The sequence below is a fragment of the Colobus angolensis genome, unplaced genomic scaffold (assembly GCF_000951035.1).
Source record: "Colobus angolensis palliatus isolate OR3802 unplaced genomic scaffold, Cang.pa_1.0 Scaffold90, whole genome shotgun sequence".
In the NCBI taxonomy this organism is placed as follows: domain Eukaryota; kingdom Metazoa; phylum Chordata; class Mammalia; order Primates; family Cercopithecidae; genus Colobus; species Colobus angolensis.
Genome location: NW_012122932.1, coordinates 4216393 through 4232572, shown reverse-complemented (window position 1 = coordinate 4232572; position 16180 = coordinate 4216393). Strand labels below are relative to the sequence as shown.

The 16180-nt window shown below is 43.4% G+C and overlaps 1 protein-coding gene across 2 annotated transcripts in view; it reads left to right on the top strand.

Moving 5' to 3' along the window:
* Positions 1-16180, top strand: part of PDE6A (phosphodiesterase 6A, cGMP-specific, rod, alpha) — a 92416-nt gene that overhangs the window by 41394 nt on the left and 34842 nt on the right. For both annotated transcript variants that reach the window (XM_011931539.1, XM_011931538.1), the window contains 6 exons: positions 3229-3276; positions 7332-7481; positions 8351-8494; positions 10117-10182; positions 10391-10537; positions 11602-11709. In XM_011931539.1, the coding sequence (XP_011786929.1) occupies positions 3229-3276; positions 7332-7481; positions 8351-8494; positions 10117-10182; positions 10391-10537; positions 11602-11709 (663 nt within the window). The remainder of the gene's footprint in view (positions 1-3228; positions 3277-7331; positions 7482-8350; positions 8495-10116; positions 10183-10390; positions 10538-11601; positions 11710-16180) is intronic.

Genomic DNA, 16180 nt, shown 5'->3' with positions numbered 1-16180 from the left:
CTGTAATCCCACCTACTCGGGAAGCTGAGGCAGGAGAATCACTTGAACCTGGGAGGCAGAGGTTGCAGTGAGCCGAGATTGTGCCATTGCACTCCAGCCTGGGCAACAGAGAGAGAGACTCCATCTCAAAAAATATAATAATAATAAATAAAATGAAATAAATATGTCTTAGGCAGGTGGGGTCATAAAAGGAGGTTCCAGGTGGAAGGAAGAACATGGGCAAACAACATGGGCATGGAGGCCTGGAGCAGTGTGCTGTATGTGGTTAAGTGTGGCTGGAGTATCAGATTTGAGATAGGAAGACAGCAAAAGATGAGGCTCAAGAGGGAGGAAGGGGTTAGATTATAGCAGGCCTTGGATGCCTTGTCTAAAAGGTGGACTTTTTTTTTTTTTTTTTTTGACAGTGTCTCGTTCTGTTGCCCAGGCTGGAATGCAGTGGTGAGAACCTGGATCACTGCAACCTCCGCCTCCTGGGCTCAAGCGATTGTCATGCCTCAGCCACCTGAATAGCTGTGATTACAGGCGTGTACCACCATACCCAGCTAATTTTTGTATTTTTAGCAGAGAAGGGGTTTTGCCATGTTAGCCAGGCTGGTTTCGAACACCTGGTTTCAAGTGATCCACCCGCCTCAGCCTCCCAGAGTGCTGGAATTATAGGAGTGAACACCATGCTCTTCCTTAAAAGGTGGGATTTTAATCTACAGGTGACAGGTAGACAAGCAGGAGATTCACATAGTCAATTTTCATTTTAGAAAGATAACTCTGGCAGGGCATGGTGACTCATGCCTGTAATCCCAACACTTCGGGAGGCCGAGGCAGGAGGATCACTTGAGTTCAGGAGTTTGAGACCAGCTTGGGCAACATACCAAGACTCCGTCTCTACAAAAAATTTAAAAATTAGCCAGGCGTGGTGGTGCACGCCCACAGTCCCAGCTACTCAAGAGGCTGAGACAGGAGTATCCCTTGATCCCAGGAGTTCCAGGCTGCAGTGAGGTATGATCGCGCCACTGCATTCCAGCCTGGGCAACAGAGGGAGACCCTGTCTCTAAAAGAAAAAAATAGAAAGAAAGAAAAGAAAGATGACTCTAGCAGCTTCCTGGAAAATGGATCTGAAAGAGTAGGACCGCAGGCAAAGTAACCACAGCACCATTCAAGTAAGAGGTGATGAGAATCTCAGCAAAGGCAGGTGGAATAAAGAACACTATCATTCTTGCTAACAGCTGCTGGGTGCTTACCGTGAGTCAGGCACTACCTAAATTTAATACTCACAACAACTTTGACAGAGGCAAGAACACAAGAAGGGGACAAGGGGTCAGGTCCAATATTGAGAGGGTGAAGCTGGCAGGGCTTTGTGATTGGTTGTAGGCAGAGAATGGGGAAGAGAGGAGTCAAGGCTAATTTCAGGCTTCTAGACTGGATGAATAGTGCTGTCATCACGCTTGGATGTAAAATGATGAAGTCAGTTTCAGACAAGGTAAAACTGACATTTTTTAGGAGCAGATATCCAGTATGTAGATGAAGAGACAATTCTGATGCTGAGAGAGAGGAGTGTTGGAAGCAGAGATTTGGAAGATATCAGGACCAGATGGTGTTTGAAATAATGAGTGTGGAGGAAGGCACCTAGGGAGAGGGAGACAGGCAGTGGACCCAGGGTGCAATCATGGAGGGTGTCAGCATCTACAGAGTGGGTGGAGAAAGAGGAGCGTGTGATAGAGAAACAGAAGGAAGGTTCAGAGGTGTTTGGAGACCCAGGAGAGGGCAGTGTCATGGAAACCAAGAAAGTGGAAAGTTTCAACAGGGAGAGATGATGACATGCAGCAGAGTGAACTGGTGAGATAAGAACTGAAAACCCTCATTGGGTTTGGCACTGAAGAGGTTATTGGTGGCCCCAATGAAAATGGATTTGGTGCTGAGGTGGAAGCAGAACCAGCATGTGGTTTGCTGAGTAGTAGATGGGTAACGAGAAGGTAAAGAATGCAAAAGAAAAGAGGAGAATGCCTGGGTGGTTGCTATGGGGACCACGATGGATGTAGGAAGGATTTCATTTTCAAGCATGAGAGAGACACCAGCATGCTCACAGACGGAGAGGAAAGAGGCCTCCAAGAGCTCTGCCATCAGGAGACAATGATGGCAACTGATAGAGTTGGTCAAAGGAGAGGTCAGAAGGCTGATGCAGTGAGCGGGCAGTCCTCGGACAGGAGCAGGTACAGCTCGCTCTCTGAGACCACAGACAGCCCACCCCTATGTTGTCAGGCAGGGTCTCTGCAAGCCAAAGTGGTACGTTTTTGAGAATTAGAAGGCACCATTTCTCAAAGGATGATTAAAGGAAGGTCAAGGTCATGGTGCTGCAAGCAGATCACAGGCTGGATTTCAGCTCCCAGTTGCCCCTCAGCCTGATACCTGTGTGCAGTTCACACATTACACAACCGTACACAGTGGCCCCACAGTGCTCTATAAGTGTCATCTGATCCCTTACCAGTAGGGTAAACCGGTCGGACTTTCAGGGGAGGAATCTAGCAATATCGAACCAGAGCTACAACACCTTTCATTTATTATTCTACTTTGGGATTTATAATCCAAGGAAAAACCCCTACCTGCCCAAACAAAACAGAACCCAAATGTAGTTGAGTCAAATATATTTAGAGTAGCACATTTTATTTTATTATTTTATTTTATTGAGACTGGGTCTCACTCTGTCGCCCAGGCTGGAGTGCAGTGGCATGATCTGAGCTCGCTGCAACCTCCACCTCCCAGGTTCAAGTGATTTTCCCACCGCAACCTCCAGAGTAGCTGGGACTACAGGCGCGCGCCACCACTGATGGTTAATTTTTGTATTTTCAGTAGAGACACGGTTTCACCACATTGGCCAGGCTGGTATTTATATTAACTTAAAGACCTTGGATACAACCCAAATAAGCAAGAAAAGGGGAACAACAAAATGGGATACCCTCCAGTTACTAGTAATGACAAGTTGTAGCCTTAACTTTTTCAAAGCTTAGAAATAATTCAAGAGTGGAGCAAATCATAAAAAGTAATGTTTATAAGGTGACTTTTCTGTCTAGTAGCCTCAGTTAATAATTCCAAACCGTCTCGACTGTGTCCACCTGATGAAAAGAATGTGAATGCCTTGGGCAAGAACATGGTGTTCCTGAAAATAGTATACAGTGCTTCGCTGGGTACTGTCTCAGGCCTAATCACACCTTCATTATTCCCCTTCACGGCTCTCAGATTTGCAACATCATGAATGCGCCTGCGGAGGACTTTTTTGCATTTCAGGTAAGTCATTTTTTATTTGCTGTCTTAGTCATATGAGTATTTTTTTCCTCCTCAAAAAGCATTAGAATACATTAGAATCCACCTACTCTGCTGGGAAGCAGCCTCAAAAAAGTGAAAATATGACAGGATAAAAGTCCTGTGCCAATGGAAATGGGGACAGAGTTAACTGGGTAATTTCCAAGGTCCTATTCAGTTTTAACATTCGCACCCTTTGCTTTCTGGCCTCAGAATCTATTTTTCCCCCCACAAGATATACAAGATATACAATATATAATATACAAAAGCTCCAAAGTTTCAGGATCATATTCAGACATTAAAGTTGTGTTTCAATAAATATAATCAAAATGCTACTTTGCCAGGTGTTTTGTTGTTGTTGTTGTTGTCTTTTGTTTTTTTTAGAGAGGGTCTCACCCTGTTGTCCAGGCTGGAGTGTAGTGGTGCAACCATAGCTCATTGCAGCCTCAACCTCGTGGGCTCAAGCAAAGCTCCTGCCTCAGCCTGCCAATTAGCTAGACTACAGGTGTGCATCACTGTGCCTGACTGGCCTCAGTACCTTTGCTTATGCCGTTCCCTATCATCTCCTGCTCAAATCCTGTTCTACCATCTCCTATTGAAATCCTCTCTGCCCTTCAATGACAACCTCAAATACTACTACCTCTATTAAGTTTTATTATGATTCCTCTGGCTGAATATCATTTCTCTCTCCTTGGAATTTTTATGGAATATTGTTTAATATTCTTTTTTTTTTTTTTTTTTGAGACAGAGTCTCGCTCTATCACTCAGGCTGCAGTGCAATGGCGCCATCTTGGTTCACTGCAACCTCCACCTCCTGGGTTCAAGCAATTCTCCTGCTTCAGCCTCCCAAGTAGCTGAGATTACAGGTGCCCGCCACCACGCCTGGCTAATTTGTTGTATTTTTTGTAGAGACAGGGTCTCGCCACGTTGACCAAATTGGTCTCAAACTCCTGACCACAGGTGATCCACCCACCTCGGCCTCCCAAAGTGCTGGGATTACAGGCATGAGCTACTGCCCCTGACCTTCCATTTGATTTTGTCTTTTTTTTTTTTTTTTGTAAACAAATATTTCATGGAAGATACCTTCTGCAAAGGCACTGACAAAATGTTAACACTTGCTACAGTGGTGGGCCGGACAGGGGTAGTCTTTGTCTCCATGAAGCTCATGATTGCATGGGGAAAGAGACACTGAGCGGTGATTAGGAGAAGGGCAGAGGGGAGAGGAGGGGCATTGCAGGAGATTCTGACTTAATCTGGGAGGAATCAAGACATGTCCCCAAAACTTATGTTTGGACAGTAGAGAGAGGGGAGAAGATTGTAGGAAAGAGATGGCTTCTTGGAAGGAACTAGAATAAGTCAACAAATCTGAGTGAGAAATTGAGGGGGAGACTGGCAGGGGAAGATTCTAGAGAGATAGACAGAGGCCAGATCCTACAGGACCTGGAAAGGCACACCAAGGAACTTGTGTCTCTTATGTATTTTCCTTATGTCATCTTTTATTATCCTTGCCTCTGTGTTAGACTAATTCCTCTTAGTAAAACGTGACTTCCTTTAGTCAAGATTGGGTCTTATCTTTCTTGATATCCTCAGCTCTAGGGGACCTGTCAATACTGATTTGGTTTAGCATGCTAGGCTAAACAAATAAAAGAAAAACAAACCATTATCAATCAGGAAATAATTCAGAAGGAAATAAAAATGACTCAGAAAAGTCAGAATTATTTTTTTCTCCTTCAAGAACATTGTGAAAAAGCTTAGAGACAAAATAGTTCCAAAGTTAAAATTGCACTTCATGTGTTGTGATTTTGACATCAATGTGACAAGCCAAAGACTTGCTGAGAGTTGCTAACCTGACCACAACCACAGCAGAACATGGTATTTATTCAAGCCATCCACTCGATTGCAGTTTAATTACATCAGTGAAGCAAATTTAATCTTGTTTTTAGATTCTGGTCTTCCTCCTCCAACTCATCCTCCACAAAGTAGCCTGAATAATGTTGTTTTTTGTTTGTTTGCTTGTTTTTGTTTTTGTTTTTTTGAGACAGAGTTTCGCTCTTATTGCCCAGGCTGGAGTGCAGTGGCACGATCTCAGCTCACCGCAATCTCTGCCTCCCAGGTTCAAGCGATTCTCTTGCTTCAGCCTCCCGAGTAGACGGGATTACAGGCATGCACCCCCATTCCTGGCTAATTTTTTATTTTTAGTAAAGATAGGGTTTCTCCATGTTGGTCAGGCTGGTCTTGAACTCCTGACCTCAGGTGATCTGCCTGCCTTGGCCTCCCAAAGTGCTGGGATTACAGGTGTGAATCACTGTGCCCGGCCCCTGAATATTGTTTTTAAGAAACAGGTTGGGCCAAGTGCGATGGCTCACACTTGTAATCCCAACACTTTGACAGACCGAGGCAGGCAGATTACCTGAGGTCAGTGGTTCAAGATCAGCCTGGTCAACATGGTGAAACTCCATCTCTACTAAAAATACAAAAATTAGCAGAGCGTGGTAGTGGGCACCTGTAATCCCAGCTACTCAGGAGGCTAAGACAGGAGAATCACTTGAAACCAGGAAGCGGAGGTTGCAGCGAGCCAAGATAGTGCCAGTATACTCCAGCCTGGGCGACAGAGCAAAACTCCATCTCAACAAAAAATAAAACACGTACGTTGAATCAGTGACTTCTTTGCTTAAAAATCTTTAATGGTATCCCCTTTCATTTTCAACAAAATCTGTCTTTTTAATCATGGCCTTCAAAGGGAAGGGATTCCATAAAAGTTACGTGGACTGCTGGGGCAGCCAGGTCTGAGTTCAATACAACTCTGTGCTCTTTGGGCAGTGTTCTCCATCCTTTTGGAGACACTCTCTCACCAGGTGCTGAGACAGCTGTTTTGCTTTCCAGTGTTATTTAAATAATAACAATTATCATCTCATCATGTTAAGAATCTTGAAACTTCAGGATTGGAAGACTCACCTACTCCAAGAAGCCTTCCTTGACTTTCTTTTCTCCTCTGGCTCCCATAGTTCCATAACGGTAACTCTCTTAGAGAACTTCCCACACTGCAGTGTAATTGCTGGTTTACCTTACAGATTACGAGCAACCTGAGGACAAGATCTGTGCCTTGGCTTCCCCAGTTTCTAGCTCAGTTTCTTGCACATTCTAAATGTTTGATGAATCAATGGATTATATATATATATATATATATATTTTTTTTTTTTTTTCAAGATGGAGTCTCTGTCTGTTGCCCAGGCCGGAGTGCAGTGGCACGATCTCGGCTCACTGCAACCTCTGCCTCCTGGGTTCAAGCGATTCTCCCATCTCAGCCTCCCGAGTAGCTGGGATTAGAGGAGCATGCCACCAATCCGGCTAATTGGCTAATTTTTGTATTTTTAGTAGAGACAGGGTTTTACCATGTTCTCCAGGCTGGTCTCAAACTCCTGACATCAAGTGATCCGGCTGCCTTGAATTCCCAAAGTGCTGGCATTATAGGTGTAAGCCGCCATGCCTGGCCTCACCAAAGGTGTCTTATAATTGATCAAGAACTTCATTTGTTCAGTGAGGCACATATTCTTTCCATTCTATAGATGAGAAAATTGAGGCCCCAGGAGAGAAAATGAAGTGCTAAAAGTAACATAGGAAGTCAGGACAAGAGGCAAAATGTGCAGGTTATATCTAGGTTGTTAATTCAAAGTTACAAGAATCATAGTATTGCCCTTTTATGCCAGTCCCCTGCCACTACCTCCCATATCTGAAGGAGAAACACTACCTCTCCGGGCTGTTCTGCACATCATTACATCCCCGTAATATACTGCCTGACACACACTGGCCCTGACATCTGAGGGGTGAGCACAAAATGGCTACTTGACTTAAGGAATTCCAACCAGATGGGTTATTTCTCATGGTAGTTGTTGGTAATTAAACTCATGCAAAATCCAGCGAACTCCATCCTCCTGCCAACCCCTCTCAGCCAATCAGGATCATGATGTAGTGTGAAATCTATCATCATTGCCTCTGTGGCCTGGAACATGAGGAAACCTAATCTATCCCTTCTCTTGTAGAAAGAGCCTCTGGATGAGTCTGGATGGATGATTAAAAATGTGCTTTCAATGCCAATTGTGAACAAGAAGGAAGAAATTGTTGGAGTGGCCACATTTTACAATCGTAAAGATGGGAAGCCCTTCGATGAAATGGATGAGACGCTCATGGAGGTATGGCTTGCTAGGAGGCCTTTTGCTGTTGGGATTCAGAGTCAGCTTGCTGGGGGAGGCTGGAGGGGGCTGGATGTCACTGCTCTATCACATGGGGCAGCATGGTTGCTATAATCCTGACTCAGCCTCATCAACCACTTTCTTCACTCTCACTTCTGTACTGCACTGATGTGCTGTCCGAGAAATCCACATTTTCTTTTTAAAAAATTTAATCAAGCTGGGCGTGGTGGCTCACGCCTGTAATCCCAGCACTTTGGGAGGTTGAGGCAGATGAATCACTTGAGCCCAGGAATTCAAGACCAGCCTGGCCAACAGGGCAATATCCTATTGCTACAAAAAGTTAAAAAAGGTTAGCCAGGCTTGGTGGTACATACCTGTGGTCCTAGTTATGCAGGAGACTGAAGCAAGAGGATCACTTGAGCCCAAGAGGTTAAAGCTGCAGTGAGCCGTGATTGTGCCATTGAACTCCATCCTGGGTGACAGAGCAAGACCCTGTCTCAAAAAAAAAAAAAAAAAAATTAACAAACTTTACTTTTTAGAGTAGTTTTAGGTTCTTACCAAAATTGAGCAAAAAGTACGGAGTTCCTGTATATCCCCTATCCCCACATATGCAAAAACGCATTCTCTTTTTGTGAAGTTATTACACATAAGAATGGTGCTTTATGTATGTTAGTGCTTTGCTTACATTGTGGTCACACCCATTCCTTTATCTTAGCCTTATAAGAACTCTGCAAGGTGAGCAGCACACAGCTTATCAAACCCACTTTATAGCTGAGAAAAGAGAGGCCTAGAGACTCTTGCTATGAGGTTTAGAGTCGAGATTAAACTTAGGTGTTCTGTCTCTGATTCCTCCTTTCTTTCTTTTTCAGTCTTTGACTCAATTTCTGGGCTGGTCTGTCTTAAATCCTGACACCTATGAGTCAATGAATAAACTTGAAAATAGGAAGGATATTTTCCAGGACATAGTAAAATATCATGTGAAGTGTGACAATGAAGAAATTCAGAAAATCTTGGTGTGTAATGTTCTTTACTTGTTTCTACTCTAATACAGACTGTGTCTCAGAGATATGGCCAGATTAAGGCAAAACTTGCAACTCCATGAGGGCAAGCCTGGGCGTGGGTTTGTGCATGGTTGTATCCTTCCTGCCTAGCACAGGGATGCAGCAGCCCTCAACATTTAATGAATGAATACATGAATGAATGAATGAATGGATGGATGGATGAATGAGTGCATGAGCAGATGAGTGCCTGAGAGTGGTACATAATGACTGCACTGTGTGACCTGAGGACAGGTATTCCTTGCAGAAACACCTCATTCTTGGGGTCAGATGTTGGCTTGACAGCTCTAGAAACTCCATTTTTTACTGTGCTCAGGGATGGGTTGGTACTAGAGACAGAGTCAACCAGCCATGGCCCCTACTCTGAGAGGAAGCTTTATCTGGAAGACCAGTGGACAATTACCAGTTTCTCAGAGCCTCCCTCCTGTGGGGTCAGCTCACTTAAAAGACCCTATTAAGCTGGGTGCAGTGGCTTACACCTATAATCTCAGCACTTTGGGAGGCCAAGGTGGTCAGATTGCTTGAGCCCAGGAGTTTGAGACCAGCCTGGGCAACATGGTGAGACACTGTCTCTACCAAAAAAAAGCCCACAAAAATTAGTCTGGCATGGTGGTGCATGCCTGTAGTACCAGCTACTTGGGAGGCTGAGGTGGGAGGATCACCTGAGCCCATGGAGGTCGAAGGCTGCAGTGAGCCGTGATTGCCCCATTGCGCTTCAGCCTGGCTGACAGAGTGAGATCAGAAAAAAAAGAAAAAAAAAAAAAAATGAAAGACAGGCTAATGTTTTTAGAGGGCATGTCTTAAGCTGGGAAGATACCACAACAAATTTGATCATTTCATTCCAATAACTGGTAAATTCGGAGGAGAAAACATCCAGTTTGAATAAATTGCCTCATGATTTGCTTGACTCAGTCCGCAGTTTCAGCCAAAGAATGGGTATGTGCAACCTATCGAGCACAACCTCAGTGAACCAGTTACAAGTTAACAGATTATACTCTGGGTCAAGAAGTCAGGAGCAAGTAACGGGGTCCAGTTCCCCCTCCCCTGGCACATGGAGACATAGGCCCAGAGACAGAAGGAACTTGCCTCAAGTTACACAGTAAATGAGAGGAAGAACCAGGACTATGGCCAAGGCCTCCTTACTCCCAGTTAGTAATAATAACAATAAAACTATCAACAACAACATTAATTTATGTTAGTGCTTACTATGTGCCGAGCACTGTGCTAAGTGCTTTATATGGATTATTTAATTTTACATATGTTACTTAAGAATGACTTTGCACAATTGAATTTTAATTCACCAGTGAAGTACATTTATTATCCTCAATTTACAGATGAGGAAACTGAAGATCAGAAGCATTAATAACACTGCTAGTAAGAGGTAGAGCTCGAATTTGAATGCAGGTCTCTATGGTTCTAAAGTTCAGGACCTTGTGCATCAATGAATGTTAAGTGGAATCCTCTTTGCGCTGGTGGTTCTGTTACAAGGACTTTGGAGGAAGGAGATAAATGGGAATGGAAACGCGGAGGCATGTTGTAACCTATTTTTTTTCCCCTGCCATTTTGGGTCCTGACAGAAAACCAGAGAGGTGTATGGGAAGGAGCCATGGGAATGTGAGGAAGAGGAGCTGGCTGAGATCCTGGTGAGCTGAACCGGGGCAGCACGAGCCCTGATGCATAACAAGTGCAAGGTGCTCCTGAGCATGCAGGGGTGTCTCTTTGCAAAGCATGTTCCCCATCACTCTATTCTGATCCTTCCAGCAGACCCAGGATAGGGACAGGGCTGGACAGGAGGTGGGCACCCAGAAACACTTCATGTTTCCTCATCGCTTGACTCTATTCCTTATACAGCAAGCAGAGCTGCCAGATGCAGAGAAATATGAAATTAATAAATTTCACTTCAGTGACTTGCCCCTAACAGAACTGGAGCTGGTGAAATGTGGAATACAGATGTATTATGAGCTCAAAGTGGTGGATAAATTTCACATTCCACAAGAGGTGAGGTCAAAACAAACATCTTTGATTTCCCTTTTTTATTTTCTTACTTGCTTGCTTTAAAAAAAAAAAAAAAACAAAATCTGTAAACTACCTTAAAAAGAATCTACCCTCAGCATTTAGGATTTAAAGAATTAGTCATGTTGCACAGATGAGTCATTTATAAGAAAAAAGACAGGCTGTTCTCTGTGTCCTGTGAAGTGTGATGTTTTGGGTGCATTGGTTTCTTGCAGTGGGTTCTGAGATACTAAGCTCTGAAGGCTGAGAATAGATGTGCTGCAAAAAATGGGTCCTATAGTTAAATGAGGGCAGAAAATGTGGGCTAAACCAATTTAAACAGGGCTCATTCCCTGCAGGATTCTTTACTAAGCTTTGCTGTGAGTCTAGGGGCATGGGGGACCGGAGAGAAGGTGTGTATGGAAGGCAGTGGGATATGGTGTGCAGAATTTCCTGAACTTGTTTGATTTTGATTAAAGCAGTGGTTCTCAAAGTGTTGCCCCAGACCACATCCACACCACTTAAGAACTTACCAGAAATTCACATTCTTCTCTTTCTTTCTCTCTCTCTCCCTCTCTTCCCTCTCCTCTCTCTCTCACACACACACAGACACACACACACACTCCCAGCTCTGATAAATCAGAAGCTGTGTTAACAAGTCCTCCAAGTGAGCCTAATGCACACGCAAGTTTGAGAACCAGTGGATAAAAGAGTCCTTTTGTTTTTTTTCCCCTGTAGAGACCCTGTTAGCTTCTCCAAGGACAGTTGCTCTCCAGGGCACAGTTTGGAAATCACTGATGAAGCTCAGTCAGAGGAATGACGCATGCTCAGCTCGTTTCCTAACAACAAAACAACAACATCTTCTTAGTGTTGAGCAGTTTGCAAAGTACTTTCACAGCATAATTGCATTTATTACAAGTTCTCACCTCCTGGCCCAATGATGGGGTTGGAGGACCTCGAGCCTCAAAAGAGAGGGCCATGGGCCATGCTTTCTTCATGTTTTTGTTATTCCCACCCTCATGAGACCATTTCAGGTGTGTCCTGCCTCACCGATGTGCATGTGTTCACAGGCCCTGGTGCGGTTCATGTACTCCCTGAGTAAGGGCTACCGCAAGATCACCTACCACAACTGGCGGCACGGTTTCAACGTGGGACAGACCATGTTCTCCCTGCTGGTGGTATGGTGGGGCTGGTGGGGCTGGTAGGGTGGGCTTGCATCACACTAGACAATCTCATGCAGACTCTACATGGTAGCAATAGCATTGTTCTTCTTTCTCTATTTGTTGTCTTTTAAGAATGACGTGAAAACAGTACAAGTTTAGTGTAAAAGGATTCCAAGAATAGAGATGCATATAAAACAAAAAGTGAAAGAAAGCTGCAAGCTACTCCCAACCGCAGTCTGGTTATTTGGGGGTAACCATGTCACAGGTATAAAAATAGTTCAACAGGGCCGGGTGCGGTGGCTCACGCCTGTAATCCCAGCACTTTGGGAGGCCGAGGCTGGTGGCTCACGAGGTCAGGAGTTCAAGACCAGCCTGGCCAAGATGGTGAAACCCTATCTCTACTAAAAATACAAAAATTAGCCGGGCGTGGTGGCAGGCGCCTGTAATCCCAGCTACTTGGGAGGCTGAGGCAGATAATTGCTTGAACCCGGGAGGCAGAGGTTGCAGTGAGCTGAGATCGCGTCACTGCACTCCAGCCTGGCGACAGAGTGAGACTGTCTCAAAAAAAAAAAAAAAAAAAAATCAACAGTTCAATTGGTCGTTGGTTATAGTTTTTGTTTGGGGCATAATGACAATTAGGAACATATTTCATTTTTCAATGGCCTCATATAAAGAGGTATCCATTTCTGTAGTTAGCCTGGCAGTGCAAGTCATAGTAATCTGGAAATCCAGTTAAAAAAAAAAAAAGATTAGAAAACCTTGGAATAGAAACGTTTGCCATTCACCATTCAAGATGCCTGCAAACTGTTAGCTGCTCCCATAAACACATCGTGTGTTCTTTTCCCCAGAGAAATTTTCTGAAATTTCTTTAAATTGTGGCAGTGTTTAGAGAAACAGCAGTATCAGCCATGTTTTAAATTAAGCTTTCTGTAGTATTAAAATCAGAGAAAAGATAAGTGCAACATTCAGTTTTGTTCAGCCCCATATGCAAGCCCCAACAAGGACAAAGTTAGGAGGTCTAAAGCTGCATCATGTTCCTTTAGGTGTTTCCATGAATCTTCTCATCCACTTTTTAGAGAGTTGCTTATACCTGTCTGAACCCTGGGAGGCCTGATTGATTATAAAATCAAAGATCTTCCTCTAATGTATAATTAGCTTTAAATTCCCTATTACTGGTACTTACTGGTACCTCTCTACCAGCAAGAGTGAGCCCCCAGGAGCCCCACTGGAAACTTTCCTCATAGACACTAACTTATCTTCATCTATTTTGAGGTCGGTAGTAATTTTGGTTATCGATTGCTTTGGCCTCTGATTGTGAGAGTTATTATGGGAACTTTCAGGGAAAGCTATTTGGGAGCAGGAGTGAGCCTGGCCAAATAATAAGTTCTGAACCATCAGGGAGACAGAACAGAGTAAGCCAAACCCAATATAAGCCCTTGGGGACTGGAAAAGAGGCCACCTAGTGGTGCTTGAACAGAGTTCAGTTAAGTTTGTCCACTCCTAAGTCTGCATAGCTCCTGATCAGGGTCCAGTGGTACACTTACTTTTTTGTGGTCCCTTCATAGCATACTGTAAGGTTGCCTCCCAAGTGACTGTGATGTGGTGGTGCATGCCACCAGGCCAAGCTGACTTTTTGTACTTTTAGTAGAGACGATATTTCACCATGTTGCCCAGGCTGGTCTCGAACTCCTGATCTGAAGTGATCCACCTGCCTCAGCCTTCCAGAGTGCTGGGATTACAGGCATGAGCCACCGCACCCAGTCCAAAATAAGATCATTTAGCCCAGTGTGGTGGCATGCACCAGTAGTCCCAGCTACTCAGGAGGCTGAGGTGGGAGGATCGCTTGAGCCCAGGAGGTTCAAACTGCAGTGAGTTGTGATTGCACCACTGCACTCTAGCCTGGGTGACAGAGCGAGACTCTGTCTAAAAAAAAAAAAAATTAAATTAAATAAATAATAAAAATATAGAAAGTTAAATACTTATAGAAAGACCTTAGCTCTTTTAATAAAGAAAACTCAGTTTTCTTAAGTGATCAGAAACCTAATAAAGATGACCTGGAGTACAGGAAATAAATGTGGCAAAGCACAGAATCTTTGTTTCCTAGGCCAATTACCTAAAATATAAATTTCCTATTAAGAGCAGACCAATACTCAAAGAAAATTTGTTGTTTTAAAAGAGAGGTCCAAGTTCTAGTTTTGCATCAGTGTACTGTTGACATTAATGTTCAAGACAGCATTAATTTCAAAATTTTAGAAAAACTTACAAATAATTTTCTTCCAATCTTAGCCAGCTTAATCACACATACAAGTACTTTCACCAGATTTATCCTCCACAAGCCTTCTACAACTTTCTTATCCATTCGGCTTTTGTCTTGTAGTTTTTCCTCTTCTCATTTTGGAGCAACTAGTTATCCTACTTTAGGACAAAAAAATTTTTTTCCCCTTAACAAAATAAAACATCCTCATATCTTATAGCTTTTTCTTACCAAAAGTACTTTTTGCCCTCTTATATAATTGCTTATAGAATTGTTTCCATTATTGTTTTATTAATAATATATTATTAGTTAAAGAATTCTAAATAATAAAGAAATATATATTAATATTTGTTAATATAGCCTTATATTAATTAGAATTCTTAACCCTTAGTGACCTTAATTTCTAGTGAACACTAGGAAGCAAGCAAAAATTGTGAACTGTCTGTTACACCAGCAATCTGTAGATCAATAGTCTGTGAATAATAATTTCTGGAAGCATGTACTTTCCCATAGTACAATCTGTCACTGTGGCACAGAACATGTTTAGTAACAGTCTCAAATATTTTTAGTCTCTTGGTAATAAGAAATTGTAGAAGAGTCTACATTTAATCTCTATCCTCTTAGAATTTTTTTTCTTTTGAGACATGGTCTTGCTCTGTCACATAGGCTGGAGTGCAGTGCTGAGAACACACGACTCACTGCAGCCTCGACCTCCTGGGCTCAAGCGATCCTCCCACCTCAGCCTCCCAAATGTTAGGTTTTGAAGGGAAGGTGAGGGTTAAAGAAAGACACACACACACACAGAAAGAGGGTGACTCAACAGCAAGTGCAGGCTTTACGCCCAGCATAAAACCTACAGAAGTGGGAACCAGCCTAATGCCAGAGCCCACCACTGCTTACAGGCTGGGGGTACTTACAGGTATGGGTGGGAGGGGTCTGGGCAGTATGGCTTCTTGCCTGGCAGGTTATTGATAAGATGTTCTCATGATGAGGCGGTTTTGCCCTTGTCCTGGTGGGATGCCATTGTGGTGTTTCTTGGACTTTTGCCCAGCAAGATATGATAGGAATGTTTCTTTAGTTGAGCCTTTGTCTGCCTTGTGGTCAGGTGGTTAGGAAGAATGTTTCTCCCGACCCAAACCCCCGTGAAATGTTTCACTTTGACCAAGGTCTGCAAAATAATGGGGAGCTTACAAAATGACGCAGTTGGGCCTAACACCAAGTAGCTGAGACCACAGGTGTGTGCCACCATGCCCAGCTAAATTTTTAGTTTTGTAGAGACAGGGTCTGGCTATGTTGTCTAGGCTGATCTTGAATTCTTAGGCTCAAATGGTCCTCCTACCTCAGCCTCCCAAAGTGCTGCCATGTGTGACCTGCCATGCCTGGCTCTATCTTATTTTTTGTTTCTTTCATCTTGACTATTCTATGCACCTCATACAAGTGAACTCATACAGTATTCGTCCTTTTGTGTCTGGCGTATTTCACTTAGCATAATGTTTTTAAGGCTTATCCATGGTACAATTTTATGGCTGCATAGTATTCTATTGTTGGACTTCGAAGTCTTTTCAATCTTTCACTATTACAGTGTCACAATATCCTTGGATGGACTTTTTTGTGTGTGTATTTGTGTTCATATTTTTGGCTCAGAGGGTTTGGAGACCTTTGTGTTTTATTTAAAATTATCTCACCATCCAGATCATGATTCAAATCTCTGCCCTTCCTCATCCTCGTCCCTTCTCCCTTGACTGAAATGCTCAGGCCAGAGTAGATGCTACGGCCCGGAAGCAGGAATTCTGACCAGGCTACCATAGAGGGTGAATTCTCAGGCTACCAAGAACACCGCTCAGAGCGATTGCTTTCTTATAGTCAGCATCAGCTCTCCAGAGTGCTTTCCCACATTTTGTTTCAACACCCAGCATCAACAAGGAGTTAAGTGTCTGGCAGAATCCCAGGGAAGGGTTCCTCTGGGATGTGCTTAAACCAATAGACCACATTTGGAAGATTTGCTTTAACAGCCTGGTCATATTCAGAAACTCTCCAAATCCTAAAACCTGACATCTACAAGTTTCTTTTCTTTTTTTTTTTTTGATTTTTATTTTTATTTTATTATTATACTTTAAGTTCTAGGGTACATGTGCATAACATGCAGGTTTGTTACATATGTATACTTGTGCCATGTTGGTGTGCTGCACCCATCAACTCGTCAGTACCCATCAATTTGTCATTTATATCAGG